Source organism: Phyllostomus discolor, chromosome 3, assembly GCF_004126475.2.
Source record: "Phyllostomus discolor isolate MPI-MPIP mPhyDis1 chromosome 3, mPhyDis1.pri.v3, whole genome shotgun sequence".
Classification (NCBI taxonomy): domain Eukaryota; kingdom Metazoa; phylum Chordata; class Mammalia; order Chiroptera; family Phyllostomidae; genus Phyllostomus; species Phyllostomus discolor.
Window position 1 is genome coordinate 161,123,324 of NC_040905.2, and position 24,255 is coordinate 161,147,578.

At 40.7% G+C, this 24,255-nt stretch overlaps 1 protein-coding gene and 1 pseudogene across 2 annotated transcripts in view; one reads left to right on the forward strand and one right to left on the reverse strand.

Annotated features, from left to right (window-relative positions):
* The first annotated feature begins 7,215 nt into the window (after positions 1-7,215).
* ERMP1 (endoplasmic reticulum metallopeptidase 1) overlaps positions 7,216-24,255 on the forward strand; it is a 64,246-nt gene continuing 47,206 nt past the window's right edge. For both annotated transcript variants that reach the window (XM_028513828.2, XM_036021662.1), the window contains exons 1-4: positions 7,216-7,629; positions 8,910-9,211; positions 14,872-14,999; positions 15,594-15,699. In XM_028513828.2, the coding sequence (XP_028369629.1) occupies positions 7,292-7,629; positions 8,910-9,211; positions 14,872-14,999; positions 15,594-15,699 (874 nt within the window). In that variant the 5' untranslated portion in view covers positions 7,216-7,291. The remainder of the gene's footprint in view (positions 7,630-8,909; positions 9,212-14,871; positions 15,000-15,593; positions 15,700-24,255) is intronic.
* LOC114497878 lies at positions 16,734-17,418 on the reverse strand (annotated as a pseudogene).

Below are 24,255 nucleotides of genomic sequence, written 5' to 3' on the forward strand. Positions count from 1 at the left end.
ATGATTGCTTATGTATAGAGAGTGACTTAAGATGAGAGAGGGAAACAGGTCCTTCACAAGCCCTTGCATCAAGGAGGTAGGAGAAAAGAGGTATGCACATGTACAGGGCATGAATGTGCATATTTCAAGAGGTGGGGAGAGCAGAGCAGTAATAAACACTTAATTAAATAGTTGCCCTTTAGTTAAGGATAGAAGTCAAGTTTCCCTCAGGCCTTCCACACTTGCTATAGGAATTTGGCCAAGAATTCTCTAATTTGCTTATACCCACATAGCCACCTGCAGAAGAGTGATTGGAAGACTTGGAAACTGAGTCAGAGACTCAGAGATGTCATCTCCTCACCTTCCAAATGTTATGTAGATAAGACTCAAACTATAGAAAGAAGCCACAGCTGACACATTTTGAACTCTTACCAGGCCTCCTGGGCTAGGGCCTCAAGACAGCCCTGCTAGTCCCACTTCTCAGATGGGGAAACTGTGGTACAGCAAGGTTAAGAGTACTTCAATGGAGGTCACACAGCAGTTTGGTGGTAGTGCAGTACTTACCAAAGTGGTTTGAATGCAGAGCCCATGCTCTTAACCTCTGCACTGTTCTACCTCTGGCACCCCTGTTTTTCAATGTGGTGTAGCAGGTGCTACACAATTCTGGTCATTAGGGCTGGCAGGTGGGCATGGCAGGGAGGGGAAGGTCGTGATGCTGGCATGATCTTCATAACAGTGAAGGAGGGGTGATCTGCCCCAGGCTCCACTCATTGTCAGGCTATGTCCCATCGTGGACATGTGGACCAGAGACTGAAGACCTTCAATTGAACTATGATTGACCATTTTGGCCAATAATAGGAATCACAGATTCCAGGGTCCTACTTCCAGAGTCAGATGTGGTGAGTGAGTAGGAAAGAGAAAGATGATTTTAGTAGGTCCCAGGTGATTCTCATGCTACTTGGTCCTTAGACTCCCTATTGAAAGATATTTGTCATTTGCGTCTAAGATCCATTGTTGTCCCTATTCTCCTTTGGGCACCTTGGAAAAGCAGCACTTGCAGAGGCTTTTTTCAGTCAGTAAGGACTGATGAAGGTCACTGGCTCACAGGCTAAGTGACTCCAGTCCAGAACAGAGCCTGCGAGACGAGTTCAGGGACTGCAGGAGGACGAAACAATTCAGAGTGGGGCTGGGGCAGAGACAGGGTCTTGGGACACAGACTTCTAACTGTGCTGAGGCCTGGCAGCACACACACCCCCTGATTTTTTAGTAGACTAAAGCACCCTTTTAGCATGGGGTCAGCCCCCGCCAGCCCCTTAATTGCTGAGTCACCCCCCTGTCCTGGCTCACCTGCTCTGCAGCCCAGGGAGAAATGCAAAGCCCTAGGTATGTGACTCTCCAGTAAATCCCCAGAGATGTTTGACTTCCTGGGTTCTTTTCCACTAATCCAAGGAATGCTATGAAGGAGGGAAAAGGACATTTAAAATTCAAAGCCATTTAAAACTATATGCATTAATTCTGCATCACAGGCTGAATATAAAGAATAATTATGTGAAAATTCTCTCAAAATTGTTTTATTGCTTCAGCAATTGATTACTGCTGAATCTTTACCCTGAACTCTTTAGTCTAGAAATGTGCTTGATGAGCGCAGGCCAGAGACAAGCTTTTTTGACATTGTGTTCCCTTGTTGGATCCCATCCATGTTGGAATCAATTTATAAACTGCTTTCCTAAGGATCAAAATGCAGTGGATTTTAAGTGCCTTCCTGAGCACAGGGCTGAGGAATCTGATATCATGCCTGAGGCTCTTAAAGGGAACGCTGAGCTTGTGGTAGAAAAGGTAAAAAATAGACAAATGAATAAGGAAGAAAAAACATCACCCATAGGCAACCACTGTCTTTGCCCTCAGTAGATTTCCTTCCAAATATTTACTATTCATACAGTATATTCTTTAATCCATTTTGTATCTTTATTTTTTCTATTAATATTAATTACATGAGCATTCCCCCACATTATTGAATAGACTTGGTAAAGTTGTATTTCATACTAAATGAAGTTCTATACTCTGGATGTACTACAATTTATTTGACCCTCCCTTTATTTTTTTAAAAGATTATTTATTTACTTTTAGAGAGAGAGGAAGGAAGGAGAAAGAGGAAAAGAGAAACATTGACGGGTTGCTTCTCGTACAATCCCCTCAACTGAGCTCACAACACAGGCATGTGGCACAGTCCCTGACTAGAAATAGAATGTGTGACCCCTCCCTTTGAGGAATGATGCCCAACCAACTGAACCACACCAGTCAGGGAAGACCGTTCCTTTATTTTTATATGCTGATGTTAGATTTTTATAGATGAGCATTTTTCTGTGTTTTTCTTTTTCTTTTTTTCTTATCACGTCTTCAATAGATTCCTATATGTGAAAATACCATATCAGAATATGTGAATTCTCTTAAAGCTCCTGATATATCTTGTCAATTTGCTTTCCCGAAAGGTCTTTTCAATATGTTACTCACCTGTGTTGTATAAAAGTGTCTATTAATTAAAATTGTATTAGCAGGATGTATTATAATTTAAAACAAAACAAAAAACTCTTTTGGTGTGATGAGTTAAAAGTGGTCTACATTTTCACATGTTCCTTTAATACAAAGGGTAAATGGTTTACATATCTTTCTATTAAAGCATTGATATTTTTCTTTCTGATTTTTAACATATATTAAATTAAATACATTTATTAAGTTATAATAAATTATATAAAATAATATATAAATATATAGATTAAATCTATATAGAGAGACAGAGAGTATAAAGAATATTATTCCCTTGTTTTTATAAATTGTTGAGAATAATGTTCCAAGTTTGTCATCTGACTTTTCATTTTTTTGGTGATTATTTTTAACACATAAAATCTTTCAATTTTGTGCAGTAAATATGTGATTTTTCCCCTTATGATTTTTATTAGAGTCCTTGCTCATTTTGATTCTTAATTATTATACTTATTTAATTATAGTTACCTTATTTCTTACTGGCTAAAAAAGTTGTTTAATTCTGAATTCTACTTGATTTTTTTTTTTTGGTGTGTTACATGATATGAGTTTCGATTTGATTTTCTTTTCCCCAAAGAGCTGATTTTCTTCACCCTATTTGTTTCCAAAAGGCCCTTTTATGTAGATATAGGTTTTTTCAAAAATCAGAGAACCTTCTCTCTAATTGGCCATGGAAAAGGGTAATCTGACATGGTGGTTTGTTTCAGCTAGTAATACAGCTGGGCAGGTTTTCTAACTCCTATGTGGCCACCAGCTACAACTAGGAGCAGGAGGGAGCAGGAGGGAGGAACAGTGGGATGCCATCTGCTCCCCTTAGGCTCATGGGGGTAGAAAAGCTCCAAAGAAAAAGGGGATTTACAGATCTGGCCTAAGTACCTTTTAGAATGCCTGTTTCTGCCAGCTCGGCAGTTTCTAGGCTGCCTGATCTATTGGAGGTGCTCCCTGTAGCTGACCATTGTCACTAGCTCTCGAATGTTCCATAACAGAGCTTTGTAGTTAGAAAGCCCCAGCTTCAGCCTCAAAGGATCAAAACAACAACAACAAAAACAAAACCAACCTAAGGGTGATCCCCAGACCTGGTCTTGCTTCTTCATTTCTGGCCCTTTAAATAAAACTAGCCTACCCTCATACCTCCTCAATAAGCATATAAAAACTAGCTGTAGGCAACAGTACCTGTTTGTAATAATTGCCCAAGATTTCTTTTGCATTTGGAACATATGTTCTTGATTTTTCAATTTTCAACTTGCTCTACCTGTCAGTTTTGCATTTCTGCTTCTGTCTTTTGCAATTGGTTTACATTCTCTTGTTACTTCTTGGTGAGGCACCTCCCTTAATTTTAATGCCACTGTAACATCAGGTAAAAGGCATCCTGCCAACCACAGTCCCAGAGAACTTTCACCAAGTGCCTTAGTAGCTCCTCTTCCAAGGGAAGATGCACAGAGGCTATGGGGTGACCTCTGTGGAAGACAGAGACTGACAATTCACCCGAATTCTGACAGCTTATGTGCCCTTCCACTCACCTTAGACAGGTTACTGTGAAATACTGGAGAGATGGCAAACAGAAGGGACTCAGGGCATCTCTGTGCTTGTGGTAGGTCTGGCTCTCACTTTGTCCTAAAGAGATACACAAGAAAAACACAATTGCCTCACAAGCCAGATGAATTGAATCAACCCCAGTTGGGGCAGCCTAAGCCCTTCACATTTCCTTCTGTCCTCATCAGCAATTTGATGTGTGGGAACTAGAGGATGTGTTTCAATTCACTTTCTGCACAAATAAAACTACAGCTCAACGGCCTCAAACACTTCAAAAACCAGACATTAGAAAAGCCTTTTATTTGCCTCTGTGATCTAGGTGTGGTCATTGTGCTGCTCTGCCTGATACCAAGACTCTGAGTGATGTCACAAAACATAACTTGGAGCATGACTTTTACTGTTTAAAACAGCCCCAGAATCCTTGCTGTGACCCAGGAGGCCCTCCTTGCACAGGCCCCTACCTATTTTTCTTACCTTGCTTCTGTCACTGCCCCCTTACTCAGTCTGCTTTAGCCACATACCCTACTCAGTGTTGCTTCTGAACAGCCCAGTTCATTTCCCTCTGGCTGGAATGTTCTCGCCTCAGGTTTTTATGGCCCATTCCTCATTTCATTCAGGTCACTTCAAATCTTGTCTCCTAAGAGACATCATTGATCCCCCTACTTAAAACAGCAGCTTTGTTCATTTTCAATTCCTTGCTTTATTTTTCTTCATAGCACTTTATATGACATTTTATTCACCCATAAATGCACACACACACACACACACACACACACACTTGTTCACTGTCCCCCCGCTATAATGTAAGCTGTGTGAAGGCAGAAACATTGATTTGTTCTTCTGTGTATTTTCCCACCTTGATCAGTATCTGACACAGAGTAGATATCCAACAAATGGTAGCTTAAAAATATTTAAATGTGAATACCAAGGTTTACACAAGTCTAGAGAAAAACCATCTCTAAGACCCCAATTATAATAACTCAACTTCTCCCACCTAGAGCTTTTTAATTACCACGATAGGAAAATGATCTTTAATCCAGTTCGCAAAGGGCTGTATCAGGAAAAGGTTCTGGAAAATAGTGTTTAATGAGACCCGTAAGTGTAAGGATCATTCACCTGTAAAAGCTGATTAATCCTCACCGGAGCCCTTTAAGGCAGGCATTATCTCCATGATCACAGATAAGGACACTGATGCTCTGAGACTAACTTGCATAATGCCACGTGTACTGAAGGTTCCTGATTCAGGAACTCAGATCTAATTGACTTTGACAGCTGGGCTTTTATTCTACTGGCTGCCTCTCATGGAATATTGTCAGAGATGCTTAACTGACATTATCCACTCAGAAAAAGAGAGCTCAAGTGATTTAACCAGTAACCTACCTCCTGATAGGTTTTCTGACACCTAGCAAGTGACAACACAAAATAAGTAAAGCTTAATAAACCATAAGACATTTGTGCCCTTTGCCTAGGAACTACAGAACCCCATATCTAGTTACGCTGTGGTGAACAGAGTTGTTTCTGAGATGTCATCTTCCAGAGATGGTGGAGGCACTCAAGTTTTTGGAAAGAATAGCAAGATAGCTGGTTCTTATAAAAGACAATGTACAGGGTCTGACAGAAGTAAGGTCTGCTTGAGTATGGTTGGTAGGGTAATATAGGGGTGTAATAATTTATAGCTTTAATTTGAACATTTCACCTAAAATGTCATATGGTGTGCTTGAGTGTGATATTGTTGTGTTACAGAATTACATGCTTATGATTTTTTAATAAAAATTTTATAATAAAAAGGGGTGTTATTTGTGCTGGACATATATATTCATTTGTTAGGCACAGAGCTAAGCACTGGGGACAGTGATGAATAAATAAAATAGACATTGCCTTTGGTCTTACGTACCTTACAAATTAGAAAGGATTTTATCGAGCTAAACTTAGGCTGCTGTTGTAAAATTGTTATGCTTTCATTTATTCACTCAATGAAGAACGGTTTATAATTGACTACATACTACATGTCATGTGCTGTGTTAAGAGGAGAGCATATAATGGTGAGCAAAACCAGACATGACTCCTGCCTTCGTGAAACTTACCACCTAATGAGGAAAACATTAAATAATTACATACATACGTGGTGCTATGAGATCCTACAAATAAGGGAAACTGGCTTCATTAATTAGGAGATTCTTGCTTGAGGAAGTAGCACTTAAGCTGACATATGAAAGTTAAGTGGGAGTTGACTAGGCAATGAGGGGAGGGAAGAACATTTCAGACAACTCAAACAGCATGTGAGAAGATGCTGCTGGAGAAGGGAAGATGGTGAGCAGAAAGAGCTTTGAAAGGGGGCAGCTGGAGAGCTGAGAATAAGGAGCTCCCTGGTGTCAGGAGCACCTGAGCGGCAGGCTGGAGCAGACCCATAGGGTAGACAGGTAGGGTAGCGCACCTCTCCAGTTGGCCTCTAGGTTAATGGTCACAGAAATTTGAAGCAGAGAGGCTCACTGCATCAGCAGGCAGGAAGAAGACTAGATGATCGTTTTTTCAGTGCCATATTCAGTAGTGGGATACAAAACTGGAGAGCCCAATGATTTAGATTAAACTTCTTTGGCTGTTACCTGTAATTTCAGCAACTACGGGAATAAATGTATTTCTCTTTCAGCATTCTTATGAGACTCAAATGAGATAATGTATTAAATTATTTAGCGCAGTGCTTGGCTCATGACAAGTATTCAATAAATAATAGCTATTATTTTTCTTCAGCTGTTAATGGAGACAATGATAGTGGTTACCTCACACAGTTAAGATCTGTTGAAGCATGAGTCTGGGCCTCCTTTGCGCAGTACAATTTTTAATTTTAAAAGCCTACAATGTCCAGAGTCCATTCTAAAGCTCCTTAGGAAAGTTGGGTCATTGCCTTCTTTATCTACCCTGGTGCAACATGTTCATTCTTTCAAAGACGACCTCTCACTTATCTCATGTTTCTAGGCTTATGAGTATCTTTCCACTTGGAAATCTCTATTCTACACCCCGCAGGAGAAGGCACACCCAAGTCCAGCCTGCGCCCTCCCTGCTGCGGTGCCCACAGAGGATCTGCCAAACTAGACTGGGTCTCCGAGGTGGACGGGCCAATCAGAAGAAGTTTGGCCCTCTGCAGTTTCCGTCCGCTCACTAGGAGGCGCTGCGGCGGCCGCAGCTGCTCCCGGGGCTGTCGCGGGTAGGGCGGTTGGACTGGCATCTGAGGCTCGTGGCCATGGAGTGGGGTTCGGAGTCGGCAGCCGTGAGGCGACACCGCATCAGAGGGGAGCGCCGGGACGGCCCAGTAGCCGCGCCGCAACCAGATAGGGAGGCCCCGGCGCCGGAGCCCTCGGTGGACGCGTGCGGCCGCAACGCGAGGACGCGGAAGCAGAGCGCGGCGGGTAGTGGAGGCGCGAGTGGGGCTGCGTGGACCGGACTGTCTGAGGCGCGCGCTGCGCTGGGGCTGGCGCTCTACTTGCTCGCGCTGCGGACGCTCGTGCAGCTTTCGCTGCAGCAGCTCGTGCTGCGTGGGGCCAGTGGGCACCACGGGGAGTTCGACGCGCGCCAAGCCAGGTACTGGCCTGTGCCGCCCGGCCTGCGCGTCCTCTACGTCCCCTGCGTCCCCTTCCAGAGCCTGGGCACCGCACCTGTGTGCGCTCTCCCTTGCGGGATCGCCCAAGCTCGCCGTCACAGCCTGACTCCACGTGGGGGTGGGTGGCTTTGCTCGCCCCTCTTCTGGAGTCCCAAATTACAGGATGCAGGGCTTGCATTGCCCCCTGTTAAGCTGGTGGTGCAGATGTGGGTGGCCAGGGGGCTGTTCCTCCTTTTACACCCCTTTTCTGCCCCACCTGAAGATAGTTTGGTTTAGTCGTTTCTGATCTTAATGGAGCAACTTCCACTTTTTACTAGTCCTTTTGCTTTCCCAATGAAATGAAGGAACGTGAAATTTGTGACCTAGCCAGTTTTGTAAGTTTGGTTCCTGGGGAGATGTCCGAAGGGAACAATGCAGTGGTCTTTTTGAAGATGACAGTCCTCACACATGAAAGCTATGGAGGCTCAGCATGGAAGATTACACTTCAAAAGTTTACAATTTCAGAAGTTTCAGATTCCTGGAGGTTATCTTTGTGCCCCTGGTGTGTAAGGTTTAATTAAAAAAAAATTTAAAAAGATACCTTTAAGTGCTAGAAAGATGATTAAATAAAAAGTATTGTAACATAAGTGTGTCAAAGCTCAAAATTATAAGCTAGCAGAGTTTTCAGCAGCCACTGTGATTTTAAAACTTTATTTTGAATACAATGTGCTGGACGTTTATTATATTAAGGTCTGGAACACACCTGCCCCACCCTCCTTTTTCCCCACCTGGAATGCAGTGAAAAGAGAAAAACATTTTTGTTTTGGGGATAGAGTTGGTTTTGGCCTGAATTGAAGTAATTAGGTTTTGTGTGCACACCAGAAGGGCTGAGTCAGTTCCTCACAATAAAAAGGATTTTTTTTTGTTGTTTATTTATTTAACCTATTGACTTAATTGTCTTTGCTCATTGGTTTCCTCTTGGTAACCCAAAATTTGTAACCCTCCAGTGCAGGTTACCTGAAATAATACAAGGCAGCCTTAAAGGTTTTTTTTAAATTTAGAGTTCACTTTTCAATTATGGTCTGCATTCAATATTATTTTGTATTAGTTTCACATGTACAGAATGGTGATTAGACAATCATGTACTTCACTAAGTGTTCCCTCAAAAAAAGGCAGCCTTTTTGATTTGAGAAGTCAAAGAACTTGTTTTTGATGGTGAGGGGGATTGTAGAGGAAAACTTCTGTGATAAGTGTTAATCATAATTTTTTTGGTGGCTTTCAGGGATTATCTTGAACACATAACATCCATTGGCCCCAGGACTACAGGAAGCCCAGAAAATGAAATTCTGACGGTGCGTTATCTTTTGGAACAGATTAAACTGATTGAAGTTCAAAGTAACAGCCTTCACAAGATTTCGGTAGATATACAGCGGCCCACAGGCTCCTTTAGTATTGACTTTTTGGGAGGTTTTACAAGCTACTATGACAACATCACCAACATTGCAGTAAAGCTGGAACCCAGAGAAGGAGCCCAGCATGCTGTTCTGGCTAACTGTCATTTCGACTCAGTGGCGAACTCACCAGGTTTGTACCAGTGTTTTAGTCATCTTGAAATTGACACAGCCGAGAGACAACATTTTCTTGGACAAACATTATCTGTGATGGCAGGCAGTATAATTAGAATAGTATCATTTAGTTTAGGAACTGATCCCTCACTATTCTCTGAAGTGCTTTATTTATTATTTTAAACATGAGTGCCAGCAGCCCTGTGACAGGACAGGGAATGTTGCTGGTGGACTGAAGCAGCTTTATCAGTGTTGCCAGTGTGTGTCCCAGAGTCCTGGAGTTAGGTTCTGCCTCTTCAAGTGTTTACTTAGCCAGGTGTTGGTAGTAGGCCTTGGGGATGTGGGATAAAGGAACAGTGCTTGCCTTCACAGGACACAAAGTCTGGAGGACATCTTTCCTAGCAGTTTCTGTTGACATGTAAAGTGAGAATTTTGGCCCACTGGGGATGCCATACTATTAGAATGTCATTTAATCCACAAATCTTCCTCTGAAAATACTTTGTCAAGATAGAGTACTTGATGTTTAGGACAATGTCTGACACACTAAATATTTCGAATGAATGAGAATCTCTAAAATTGAACTTTCATTTAAAGCATGAGATTCATCATAAAAGTGTTTTCAGTAGTTATTAAAGAAATTGTAAGTAGGGAAGAATAGAAAGTTGTAGCATTTAACAATGGAGTCATAGCATATTAGAGGTAGACAAGACCTGAGATGCATCTGGTCCAAGGCCTTCATTTGACACAGGAATACACTTAGCTGATCACCACTGATCCAACATGCTGGGTTTCCTGGCCAGTCAATTCTTTCAGCTACATTTGAAAGGAAGGATAGTTCATGCTCCCTTTGCTTGTCTACTTACCATAACCTCTCTTTTTGGTCAGTTTCTGATCTGTAAAGTGGAGATAATAGTACTTTCCCAGTGGCATTGCCATAGTGCCTGGCATGAAAAATGCTTTTTATTTTTTTTTTGCTATTAATTATTTTTTTCCTTTTTATTGAATTTATTGGAATGACACTGGTTAACAAGATTATACAGGTTTCAGGTGCATAGTTCCACAACACATCATCTGTACGCTGTATTGTGTATACATTGTATTGTGTGTTTACCACCCCAAGTCAAGTCTTCTTCCAACACCATTTATCCCCCATACCCTCCTGTACCTTCCCTCACCCGCTTTCTCTCCTCAGTCACCACTTTGTTGTCCCTGTCTGTTATTTTTCTCTCTTTTTTCTTTCTTGCTCAGTCCCACCACCCAGCACCCAAATCCTCCACCCTCAATAGCTGTCAGCCTGCTCTCTATGGCTCTGTCTCTGTTTGCTTGTTGGTTCATTTTGTTCATTAGTTCCACATATGAGTGAACTCCTGTGGTACTTGTCCTTCTCTGGCTGGCTTATTTCACTTAGCATAATGTTCTCTAGGTCCATCCCTGTTGTTGCAAAGGGTAAGATTTCCTTTTTTTTTGTGGCTGAGTGGTAGTCTGTTTTGTAACTGTACCACAGCTTTTTTATCTACTCAACTGATGATGGACACTTGGGCTGCTTCCAAATTTTGGCTATTGTGAATGATACTGCAGTGAACATAGGGGTGCCTGTATTCTTTTGATTTAGTGTTTCAGTTATATTCAGATAAATTCCTAGAAGTGGAATTGCTAGGTCATAAGGCAGATCCATTTTTTATTTTTTCAGGTAACTCCGTGCTGCTTTCCACAGTGGCTGTACCAGTCTGCATTCCCATCAAATGTACACGAGGGTTCCCCTGCTTTTCTTTTTATCCTCATTCTAGGATATATTTATCTTAGAGAGAGGGGAAAGGAGAGAAAAGGGAAGGGAGAGAGAGGGGAAGGGAGAGAGAGGGAGAAAAGCATGGATGTGAGAGAGAAACATTGATCGGTTGCCTTCTGTATGTGCCCCAACAGGAGACTGGGAGACTGAGCCCACAACCTAGGCATGTGCCTTGACTGGGAATTGAACCCATGACCTTTTGGTTTATGGGACGATGCTCCAACCAACTGAGCCTTACTGGCTGGGGTGGGTTCCCTTTTTTACTTGTTACTAATATTTCTGGATCTTGAATTTATAGCAGATCCAATATGATAATCTAGTTATGTAAAATATAAAATAAAATTTATTTGCTTGGTAAAATGATTCATCCTAGGACATCTTTAATTAGAAAGTGCCAATTGTATTTAGAATGTAACATGTTTTTTAAAACTTTTTATTACTATTTACTGCTAACCTGAGGATATGTTTGTTTTAGAGAGAGTGGGGAGAGAGAGTGAGAGGAAGAGAGAGAGAGAGAAGGGTAGAGAGAAAGAGGTAGAGAGAGAGAATGAGAGAGAAACACTGATGTGAGAGGGAGACATCAATTAGTTTCCTCCCAAGCACATGCTGACTGGGGATCGAACCCAGAACGTTGGTATGTGCTGTGACTGGGAATGGAACCCGCCACCTTTTGGTGTGCAGGACAGCGCTCCAACCAACTGAACCACCTGGCCAGAATAAATGTAAAATGCTTCTTAAAAAATCATGTACACCACTGGCTGGTGTGACTCTTAATTGGAATGTCGTCCTGTAAACTGAAGGTTCAATTCCCGGTCAGGGCACATGCTTAGGTTGCAGATTCCATCCCTGGTTGGGGCACGTAAGGGAGGCAACTAATCAATATTCCCCCCCCCCCACCTTCCTCTCTAGAATCAATAAATATATATTGAAAAATGAAAAAATAAAAAAAAATCATACACGTATTTCCAAGAAGACTGCATGATAAAAGCAACTAGATTTGAAAAAAAACCCTGAGGTTTCAACAAAACAGTGAATTGAGCACACGGAGTATAGAATGATCGGTGGAAAAGGTGAGTTACTGACTGTCAGTAAGAGTGGTCAGCAGGACCAATGTGAATTGTTTAGGGTAGGAGAGATTTGCTTGCATTTGTGGCATGAGAAGAAAATGACACTATTCCCTCACTTCCATATTGGCACAATATCTCAACTACATGTTTATTATGAAATTGTCTTATTTCTATTAAATTTTTTTAAGATGTTAAAAAAAATCAGTATATACACATTTGTTTTTATAAAGTCAGAACTGTCTTTGTGCAAGCTAGGGAAACCAGTGGTCTTTTATGCCTATTTCAAAGCAGTAATAAAATGAGTGTTACCCTGTGCTCACTATTATGCTGCTTAAATTCTAGGAAGGGACAAATTGACACCATGGTTATTTAAGAGCATTATATAAGAAATGTATGTATACAAGTATCAGAAACATGGTTCCATATGGTACAAATCATATATATGGGACCTAATAATGATAGGATGGCATTTTTGTGGGTCATTGGAACTCAATTTAAATTAAAATTTTATAAGATTGCCTCTACCAATAATCACAAGGACATTTCTGTCAATATTAAATTGTTAAAAATTGTCAAAAAAAAAACCCAACCCACACATAAAATAGACTATCACCTAAATCCTTTCAGTGGATAAAGTAATTGAAACATGGGTATTTTTAAAAAGTTCTCAGCAACATATGTGGACTTTGGTACTAATACCAATTAGAAGTAATGTTATCCACAGAAAGGACTTAAATGTCTTCTTGAGTTTGCTGCATGGTTCCAGGTTGTTGGTAGAAGCCACATCGAGTTATTTTAGGAGTGGCTTTAATTTCAGGGTTAATTCTAAATGGAAAGATGTTGGTTAACCACATAGCCCTTATAGATACTGTTTTCTAACTTTTCTTCACTTTCTTAAAGATATTTGACTCTCTAGTTCTGTTCTCAGACAACAGAACCATTAAAATAAAGATAAATGGACAGTTTAACTTTTTATTCAACTGTATATAGATATGTCTCTTTCAATTTCTCTTTCTCTTTGAATAAAGAAATGTTTATGGTTTGATTTTTTAAAAAATTTCTTTTTGATTTTTTATTTTAAGATAATTCACAGTCTCAAAGTTAAAAATCAATAATTTCGTTTGGTTCCTGGAATGTGACACTTTTACTGACAGCTACATATACTTCTGGCTTGATAGTCATTAGTAGTTATTACTTAGTTTCTCTTTGATTAAAATACAATCCAGTAATCACTGCCAAGACAAGTAATAGATAATAAGTAGTTTCTTCTTCAGTGGAAAGAGTCTGGAATTTAACAACACCAAAGCAAGCATTTTTGCTAACTGCAGAGCCTTCCTTAAGTTTGCAAAGAGAAGGGAAAACTAACATTGAATGCAAACTGAATTTCTTTGTAGTCCTCACAACACACCTGTGAGGTAGATACCATTAGCTTACTCTCTAGACCAGGAAGTTGTAGGGTAAACAATAGAGCTAGAATTTACTCCCAAGTCTTTCTTACCTTAAAACCCATGATAATCTCTGAAGTGCCCTGCCTCCCAGTGTGTAAGTCGGAAAATGCTATCATCTGGGTTGTTATTAATGCCTGTTTACTTTGATTACTCTTTAAACTTTTTATTATGGAAAATTTTAAATGTGTACAAAACAGAGAATTGTTTAATGAACTTGAGTGTACCTATCACCTAGCTTTAACAGATTTTGTTTCTTTACTTCCTAGCTCTGCAACCCTTAATTATTCTGAAGCAGAACTCAGCTGTGTCAGTTCCTCTCCATTTCAGTCTGTACCACTGAAAAATAAGGACTCTTTTTTTTTATGCTCATAATACTGTGAATTACCTGACTTAAAAAATAATATCAGCCCTGGTTGGTGTGGCTCAGTAGATTGAGCACTAGACTTCGAAGCAAAGGGTCAGTGATTCAATTCCCAGTCGGGGCACATTCGTGGATTGTGGGCCAGGTCCCTGGCGGGGAGCTTGTGAGAGGCAACCACACACTGATGTTTCTCTTCCTCTCTTTCTCTCTCCCTTCCCCTCTCTCTAAAAATAAATGAAATCTTTTAAAAAAAATTAGCAAATGTCTAATTAGTTCTTTTAGCTACCTCTTATTGTGCTTTAAAAAATCAAGACACTAAAGTCATCTTTATAATCACTTTTAATTAATATGTAAAGTTTCTGAATCAAGAAGAAGTTAGGTGATTTGATGAAGTTCTCTGCTTTGTCAGTGCTGGGATCAGGGATACTACTTACGTCAGTAGTCTCCTTTCCTGTCTTATTAAATTTGATGTCTTCTTTGTACTTCATAACTCCTTGTAGAAACCTTAAAAAAATGGCACACCATCCAAACTGACCCCACTGTAAATGCAGAGTGATCTGAAGATCTTATGATTTTGGCAGGAAAACAAGCAGGAAGGGAGTGGGTGGCAGAGAAAGATGATCTATGAAACTGTGAACACCAGAAGTGGGAATATTATAAAGGATGTAGATAAGGATAAAGAAGGGAACACATTGCTGAGTTTGAGAATGCCAGTTTTCAGTATTAATTTAGGTCCTATCTGGTTGATTGTTCAGCAAGTATTAATTAAGTGACTACTCTGAGCTAGGTTTTGCTCTAGACATTGAGAGTAAGTCAATAAGTAAACCAGACAAAGATCTCTGGTCTCATGGAGTTTACTGCTGGTGAGTATAATTGTCACCTGATGGTGACAAAGCTATGCTTCTGGTCTTGTTAACATGATTCTTCCTTGATGAGAAAACCCCATTCCTGGCCCTGGGGATTCAGACTGTAAAGATTTTAAAATTTGAGAAACATACCTGTTTTTCTGACATAAAGGTGCCAGTGATGATGCAGTTAGCTGTTCAGTGATGCTGGAAGTCCTTCGCGTCTTGTCAACATCTTCAGAAGCCTTACATCATGCTGTTATATTTCTCTTTAATGGTGCTGAGGAAAATGTGTTGCAGGTGAGATTCTACTGTTTTAAATACAAGGCTTGAATAATAATGATAATAGCTTAAGCATTTTGATTATTCATGTGAGTGGTATCATAAAATCACATGCAAAAGAAATATTGTATGTGGTAATACTTTAAAAATTCTACATGTATACTTGTTCAACATTTGAAAACTCAGAACAGGTCATCTTGTCAGTGTTTGATTCATAAAAGGGCTCTCTGCTGGCAAAATTATTCACCTCAGGTTTTGTTTGACTCAGGAGGTCCAGAGATCTTTTGAGGTAGGCACACAGCACAGATACCCAGCCATGTGGATCGTGCCTTCCTATTATTTTGACCTTTTGCACAACCTCACATTTACCAAGGATGTTGTTTGGCACCACTCATGGAAATCAGGCTGCCTTCTGTGATGGGAACTTTCCACTCAGCAAACTGTACACAGCCATTACGCATAGAGAGAGAAACACACGTCTTTAGATACTGTCTTGGAAAAAAAGATTATTTTCCCATTCCTCTTGTTAAACATTCTATCTTTAAGTAAAATAGAGACTTTGATAATCTCACATTATTTAACATATATTTGTTTTCTTTCTGTCTCATTTAGGCCAGTCATGGTTTCATTACTCAGCACCCCTGGGCCAACTTGATTCGTGCATTTATTAACCTGGAGGCAGCAGGTGTGGGAGGGAAGGAACTTGTATTCCAAACAGGTATGTGAGGCTGTACAGGGTGGGCCAAAAATAGGGTTATAATTGTGAGTACATGAAACAGAGTTTAATCTTGGGTTATTATTTATTAATTATTGTATTATTTCTGAACAAGTGTAAACCTGTTTTGCACCACCCTGTATTTTTATACTGCATTGTATACTTTAATGTAATTCTTGTTTATAAAAATGGAAAGTTTTTGAAAATACCATATTTTCCCATGTATAATGTATACCCATGTTTTCGTGAGCATTATACACAGGATTATTGTGCCCATTATTATACCCATGGTATGTAATCGTTATACTGTGTCATATATAATGCACATCCTTATTTTTTCCTCAAAAATTTGGGCATAATGTATATTATACATGGCAAAATATGGGTAAGTAATCTCTCAATGAAGTAAATGTTCTTTTTATTTTTTAAATTTATTTTTACTTTTTATTTTATTTTATTTTTTTGGTTTCAAAATTACAAGTCATGGTTTAAAAGACAGGGGAAAAACAAACAAAACAGTAAGCTGATTATAGTTCTGAGGGAATCTAGGAAAGGAAAATATAGAGAAAAGTAAGAGGGTACAAGTTTGGGTGAAATCCAGTGGCCCAAATCCCAGCTTCCCACCCCAGTCCTTGGAGTGAAGAATTAGATCAGTTTTGTTTTTTTAAAAAAATCAAATCACAATAAAGCTGACTTGGCTTCTCTCTGAGCCTCCTAGATTATCGAATGTCTGTCTGTCCCTCTGGCCAGTCATCTGTCTTCACCACAGACACTGTTTCAGCTCTCCTAGTCCTCTCCTAGGCCCAGTCTGGGGTTTCCAGGGAGTGTGAACATGAAGTTAGAGAGAGGCTGCTTCACAGCCTGGTCCTTGCATCTACCCAGACTCCATATGGAGTGCAGGGCTCCCAGGGCAGAGGGGCAGGAGAGGCAGACCCTGCCCAGGCAGTCTTCACCATTGGAGAGGGCAGCAGACAGGCATCTCGAGGGCTCACCCTCCTTCCCCCACCACCCCATCTTGGGTGGATGGGGAGCAGCTATCACCAGAGCCTATGATGGTGAAGGCTTCAACTCAGCACTGAGCAAACATCAGTGGTGAACCTGAGGGCATCCGGCATCAGAAGCAGGTTAAGAAGGGTGGTGTCCCTGGGGTCACTTTGTTTGGATGGCTTCTATAAGCCCCTGAGGAGTTATCCAGGATCACAATGCTGGAGAGGTCACTGTGGGCCACAGAGAGGTCCTTGATGTAGCTGACCAATTCCAAAGTGTGGTGCTGTCTATAGTATCCCCTCTTGAGAATGCTTCTGCTATTGTCCAGTTTATCTGCCACAGCAGAGTGGTAAATCTCTATGCTTGCTGCGAACACTACTAGCTCATACCACTGGCTCACCACTTCTAAGAAGAAGCAGACATGGGGCCTCTTTTGCACAAAAAACTGGAAGGATGTTTGTTGCCACCTTGAGGGTGAAGTCAGGAGGTGCTTCTGTGGGCCTCAGAACCCCATCATGATGGGACCCAATAAGTGTCTCATCCAGATCCAGCAGCAGGATCTTCCTCTTTACCTGGCCTAGCACAGGAGATAAGGGAAGGATATCTTATCAAACAGTTTGGTACTGAATCCATTATGTGCATCTGCCTCCTCAAAAGGTAAATGAAGATGCACTACAACTTGGTGGCAAAAGCCACGGACGAGCCCAGCCCCAACAGACACTGCATCCACATCATCCCAATGATCCCAGGCTGTGGGGCAGGGGCATGACCCAGCTCCTCCAGTGCTGCTCACTGCCCCATCAGGAGGGAGAACAAGGGCTCCAAATGGCAGTAGAGGCTGCAGAGAGGGTCATGGAACTTGCAGCTCAGAAAGCCACCCCCCAGTGAGGGGGAAACCCAGTGGAACCAGGAGCTAGGGGACAGGCATGGGTAGCCCGCATGGGCTGACATGGGCAGGGAGGGGCACCAATGACTTCATGGAGATTGCAGCCGGTGGAGATCTCAACTGGCTAGGACAGAGTCCTTTGAGACCAGGAGGGGAGGGGATGGAAAGTTGGGGCAGAGGGTGCTAGGGGGAGGGGACTAGGGAGAAAGAGGGAGGGGAAGGAGTGAATGTTCTTTTTAAAGCATGAGATAGTTTTAGTTAACCTTTTTAAGCAAATAATATTAATACTAATATTTGTATAGTGCTTATTATATGTTCAAAGCATTATGTATATGTGTCACATTCTCAAAACAGCATGAGGGACAAGTACTGTCATTATCCTCATTTTACAGGTGAGAAAAGTGAGGTGAGAGAGATTATAACTTGCCTAAGGTTTCACAGTTGGTGAATGACACACCAGGATTTAAAAACCTAGTCCAGGTTCTGAGACCTTGTTCCTAACAACTAACCAGATTGTCGTATAGGCGATGAACTTTGTTTTATCCACTATGTATGATTATGATAGAAATGATATTAAATGACAATAATTTCATGAATTAAAATGAGAAAATTTACCTGTAGTTAAAGAACTTGAAATTTATCATTGAATTAATTTGAATGTCATAAAAATCCAGTAATATTTAGTCAGCCAGAGAAATAGTTTTATGATTAAACATTTCTAAGGATAACAAGATTATAAATTACAAGGATAACTTTTAAAAATATATATTTTATTGATTATGCTATTACAGTTATCCCATTTCCCCCCTTCACTCCCCTCCTCATCCCCTCCCACCCACATTCCCCCCCTTTAGTTCATGTCCATGTGTCATACTTATAAGTTCTTTGGCTTCTACATTTCCTATACTATTGATTAAGTATTGGTTGTCATCATTCTTAACAGAATTCAAAGCTCAGTTTTGTTTAGTCAGGGCACACTAAAATCAGACCTTGGAAGTTCCATGCCATTCCCAACTCTGTTAGAAATTTGAGTAATGCATTTTAGTCAGAGATGTGGCATTTACCAGAGGTTTTATAATGAGGAGTATGTTGGGACATGAGATGGGCTAGAAGTAAGATGATACAGGAACTGATTTTTAACACCCTTTGCCAACATGGTATTGTTTAAATTATGAAGATATGCTAAGATGTCTTTCTAACCTAAACAATACCATATGGTAACATTCTCCACACAACTTATTTTAAATTTTTACCCTTTAAAATGTATGTATATTTTAGTTCAGCTAAACCTTTGAGAATCTCAAGGTTGTGAGGTCAGAACCAAGGTTCTTTCTTTTCAAATCTCGGACCTTTCTGCGTACTCTTACTACTCATCCAACTAATGAGAAGCTGGTATCCAATATATATGAAAAAGTAGATGATACACTGTTATCCATTCTCTCAAATTACATCAGAGAGAAACACTTGATGTATTAGGTTGGCCAAAAAGTTCGTTTAGTTTTTTCCATAAAATAAAAGACACCAGTAACTTTATTGATGTGGATATTTTGAGTGTGTTAGCTATCTCCCACAGGGTATAACATTGATTATTCTCAAATAATGTCTCGATTTGATTGCTATCAACTTCACCTGGTCTACCTGATAGCAGACTATCATCCAGTGAGAAATCTCCAGCATGAAAATTTGCAAACCTCTTTGACCCATTCGATCAGTCACAGCACCTTCTCTATATACTGCAGAAATCTTTTGTGTTTCAGTTGCATTTTTACCTTTCTTGAAATAATTTAGCATAATATACCAAACATGTTGAATATTTTTTCCATTTTCATTATTAAAATGGCTACACAGAAATAGAACAAACTTATCAAAATTTTGGCATATTTTTGATAAGTTTTTAAATTTTTCTTTTTTTATCATTTAAATATATTTTATAGATTATGCTATTACACTTGTCCCATTTTTTCCTCCCCTTTATACCCCCTCCACCCTGCACTGCCCTACTCTCCAGTATTCCCCCCACCCTTAGTTCATGTCCATGAGTCATACATATAAGTACTTTGGTTTCTCCATTTCCTATACTATTCTTAACCTCACCCTGTCTATTTTATACCTACCAATTATGCTTCTTATTCCCTGTACCTTCTCCCCAATTATTCCCCTTCACTTCCCCAATGATAACCCTCCACGTGATCTCCATTTTTGTGATTCTGTTCCTGTTCTAGTTGTTAGTTGTCTTTTTTTTAGGTTCAGTTGTTGATAGTTGTGAGTTTGGTGTCATTTTACTGTTCATAGTTTTTGATCTTCTTCTATTTCTTAGATAAGTCCCCTTAACATTTCATATAATAAGGACTTGGTAATGATGGACTCCTTTAACTTAATTATGATATGCCTTGGTGTGTTCCTCCTTGGTTCCAATTTCTTGGGACTCTCTGGGCTTCCTGGACTTCCTGGAAGTCTATTTCCTTTGCCAGATTGGGGGAGTTTTCTTTCATTATTTGTTCAAATAAGTTTTCAATTTTGTGGTCTTCCTCTTCTTCTTCTGGTACCCCTAATGATTTGGATCCTAAGCCTTTAGGATCCAAAGAGGTTCCAAAGAGGTTCCTAAGCCTTTCCTCATATTTTTGAATTCTTGTTTCTTCATTCTGTTCTGGTTGGATGTTTATTTCTTCCTTTTGTTCCAAATTGTTGATTTAAGTTCCAGTTTCCTTCCCTTCCCTGTTGGTTCCCTGTATATTTTCCTTTATTTCACTTTGTATAGTCTTTATTTCTTCCTTCATTTTGCTACCAAACTAACTCATGTCTGTGAACATCCTGATTGCCAGTGTTTTGAACTCTGCACTGATAGGTTGGCTATCTCCTTGTCACTTAGTTCTTTTTTCTGGAGTTTTGATCTGTTCTTTCATCACCTTATGTTGTAAGGGACAGAGCCTTAGGCATTCACCAGGGCAGGGCAACCCTCTTTGCTGCATTGTGGCGTTGTATGTGGGGGAGGGTCAGAGAGGGAACAGTGCTGCTCACTTGCTGTGTTCTCACCCCACTTTCTGTCACTTCCCTCACTTCCCACAAGCAGATTGTGTCCTTTCAGGTGCTGATTCCCAAGTGGGTGGGTTTATATATGTTCTAGGATCCTGTGGGCCTCTCCAACAAACTCTCCTGTGAGACTGGGAGTTTCTCCTGCCTTCGCAACCTGCACAGGATTTTACAGCCAGAGGTTTTGAGTCTTTAGTTTCCTGTTCAGCCAGTCCCACCTTGCCCTCATGGTCCACAGCCTTGCCTGCGCATCCTGTCCTCCTACCCATCTTCACCCCTCCTACCAGTCTGGATGAATGTTTCTTTAACTCCTTGGTTGTTGGAGTTCCATGCAGTTTGATTTTCTGGAAGTTTTGGTTGTTTATTGTTTTCTTATATATATATTTTATTGATTATGCTATTACACTTGTCCCATTTTCCCCCTTCGCTCCCCTCCACCCTGTACACCCTCTCCCATCCACATTCCCCACTTTAGTTCATATCCATGTGTCCTACTTATAAGTTCTTTAGCTTCTACATTTCCCATACTATTCTTGCCCTCCCCCTGTCTATTTTCTACCTGCCATCTATGTTACTTATTCTCTGTACCTTTTCCCCCTCTCTCCTCCTCCCACCCCCCTGTTGCTAACCCTCCATGTGATCTCCATTTCTGTGGTTCTGTTCCTGTTCTAGCTGTTTGCTTAGTTTGTTTTTGCTTTAGGTGTGGTTGTTAATAATTGTGAGTTTGCTGTCATTTTACTGTACATATTTTTTATCTTTTTCTTAGATAAGTCCCTTTAACATTTCATATAATAAGGGCTTGGTGATGATGGACTCCTTTAACTTGACCATATCTGAGAAGCACTTTATCTGCCCTTCCATTCTAAATGAAAGCTTTCCTGAATAGAGCAATCTTGGATATAGGTCCTTGCCTTTCATGATTTGGAATACTTCTTGCCAGCCCCTTCTTGTCTGCAAGGTTTCTTTTGAGAAATCAGCTGACAGTCTGATGGGAACTCCTTTGTAGGTTACTGTCTCCTTATTTCTTGCTGCTTCTAGGATTCTCTTCTTCATTTTAATCTTGGCTAATGTAATTATGATGTGCCTTGGTGTGTTCCTCCTTGGGTCCAACTTTCTTGGGACTCTCTGAGCTTCCTGGACTTTGTGGAAGTCTATTTCCTTTTCCAGATTGGGGAAGTTCACCTTTATTATTTGTTCAAATAGCTTTTCCCTTGTTGCTCTTCCTCTTCCCCTTCTGGTACCCCTGTAATTCGGATGTTGGAACATTTAATAAAGATGTCCTGGAGGTTCCTAAGCCTCTCCTCATTTTTTTGAATTCTTGTTTCTTTATTCTTTTCTGTTTGGTTGGTTGTTCCTTCCTTCTGGTCCACTCCATTGATTTGAGTCCCAGTTTCCTTCCCATCACTATTGGTTCCCTGTCCAATTTCCTTTATTTCACTTAGCATAGCCTTCATTTTTTCATCTAATTTGCGACCAAATTCAACCAATTCTGTGAGCATCCTGATTACCAGTGTTTTGAATGGATAGGTTGGCTATCTTTTTATCGCTTGGTTGTATTTGTCCTGGAGCTTTGATCTGTTCTTTTGTTTGGCCCCCTTTTTTTTTTGTCTTGACACGCCTGTTACATATGAGGGGTGAGCCTTACATACTCACCAGGGCAGGGCAACCCACATTGTTGCGTTTTAACACTATATGTGGGGGTGGGGTCCGAGAGGGAACAATGGCACTTGCTCCATTCTCAGCCGGTTTTCATTCACTTCCCCCACTTCCCTCTCAAAGCAAACTGGGCCCGTCTGGTGCCGATTTCCCGGGTGTGTGTGTGTGTGTGTGTGTGTGTGTTCTAGGACCCTGTGGATCTCTCCAACAAACTCTCCTATGAGGCTGGAAGTCTCTCCTGGCACCTAAACCCCCACACGTGTTTTCAGTTGGTGTTTTGAGGCTTTATTTCCCCGAGCTGGAGCCCTGGGTTGCACAATCTATCTTGCTCCACAGTTTTGCCTGGTTTGTCTGTGCATGAGTGTGGGACTACCTGGTCTGCCATCTGCCTTGTATGCTGCACCCCTCCACAACCCACCACCTTGCTGAGTCTGCCCGCTGCCACCCTGTGCCCGTGGTCTGCCAGCCACTGCTTTTTTTGCCGCAACCTCTCTCCACCCGGCTGCCCAACTCTGCCCGTCTTACTGGCCTGGATGGATGTGTCTATTTTAACTCCTTGGTTGTCAGACTTCCATACAGTTCAATTTTCTGTCAGTACTGGCTGATTTTTTGTTTCTAAATTGTTGTCCTTATTTTGGTTGTGTGAGGAGGCACAGTCTGTCTACCTATGTCTCTATCTTGGCCGGAAGTCCTGTTCAGTGTTTTTAAATTGGTTGTTACCTTCTTTTGGTTGTGCGAGAAAGTGAAGCATTTCTACCTATGCCTCCCTTTGGCCAGAACCCAGTTTTTATTTTTTTAATGCATGGTGATATGACAGTTGTCTCAATAGAATCTAGCAAAATTGTTTTGAATGAAGTAAAAGATAACTGACCACTACTAGAAACAAACTTTTTGGCCAACCCAGTAACAACCACCAGATCAAAAAGTAAAAGAAACTTCTGTAAGCAAAGAGGAAACTATATTTTTCTTTCCTCTGGTGAAAATTTCAGGGTTCCACATAGGCAACAGTATGTCTTTGTATATTTTCTCTCTTGGGAGTATATTATATGTTAAATGCCTTCATATCTATGCTTTTAATTTATCATCACAGCTCCTTGCCCCTTGTACTCCTATGACCAAAAGAAAAACTAGCCCTAGGATTTAGTTTGTACCTTTCCTGATTTTTTAAGTGCATATATATTAATGCATACATGTTTTATGTGTATACATGTTAATATATTTTAGATACATGTAGTCCAGAGAGATTCAAGCATACTTACCTAGGATTAGTGAGGTCTAGACCCAAGTCAATTCCTTTGTTTGCATTTGTCGAGTATTCACTTTTACTAGATCTGACTAGCTTATAGTCCGTGCTATTTTTACTAAGTATGGATAGTTTTATGTAAAAATTCTGCAATTGTGTACACTTTATCTATAATTGCATCATCTGGAAGGACCTAAACCGTATGATAACAGTCATTGCTGGACGGTGAGTGTTGGCTGGTGGAGCTGTGGTGGGTGTGACTGCAGTGGCAGATGGGGCAAAACGTAACAAACCAGTTTGAACTCTCCCATGCTTCGTGACTTTAAAACCAGGACTGTTGCCCTGGCTGATGTGGCTCAGTGGATTGAGCGTGGACCTGAAAACCAAAGGTCGCTGGTTGGATTCCCAGTCAGGGCACATGCCTGGGTTGCAGGTCAAGTCCCCGGTAGGGAACGCATGAGAGGCAACCACACATTGATGTTTCTCTCCCTCCCTTCCCTTCCCTCTAAAAATAAATAAATAAAATCTTTAAAAACAACAACAACAACAACAAAGCCAGGACTATCATAACTGCTTGACTTTCACTCTTCAGAGTTTTCTGTATTGTTTAAATGTTTGCATTGCAATATGATTACTTTAACAAGGCAATAACAGCCTTGTTACTAGTGAGCAATTTATATGCAATTTAAATCTTTTTCTCATTTTAAAATAAAATCCCCACATTTCAGAATTATTTTTTTCTGGAGGGGCATCCTAC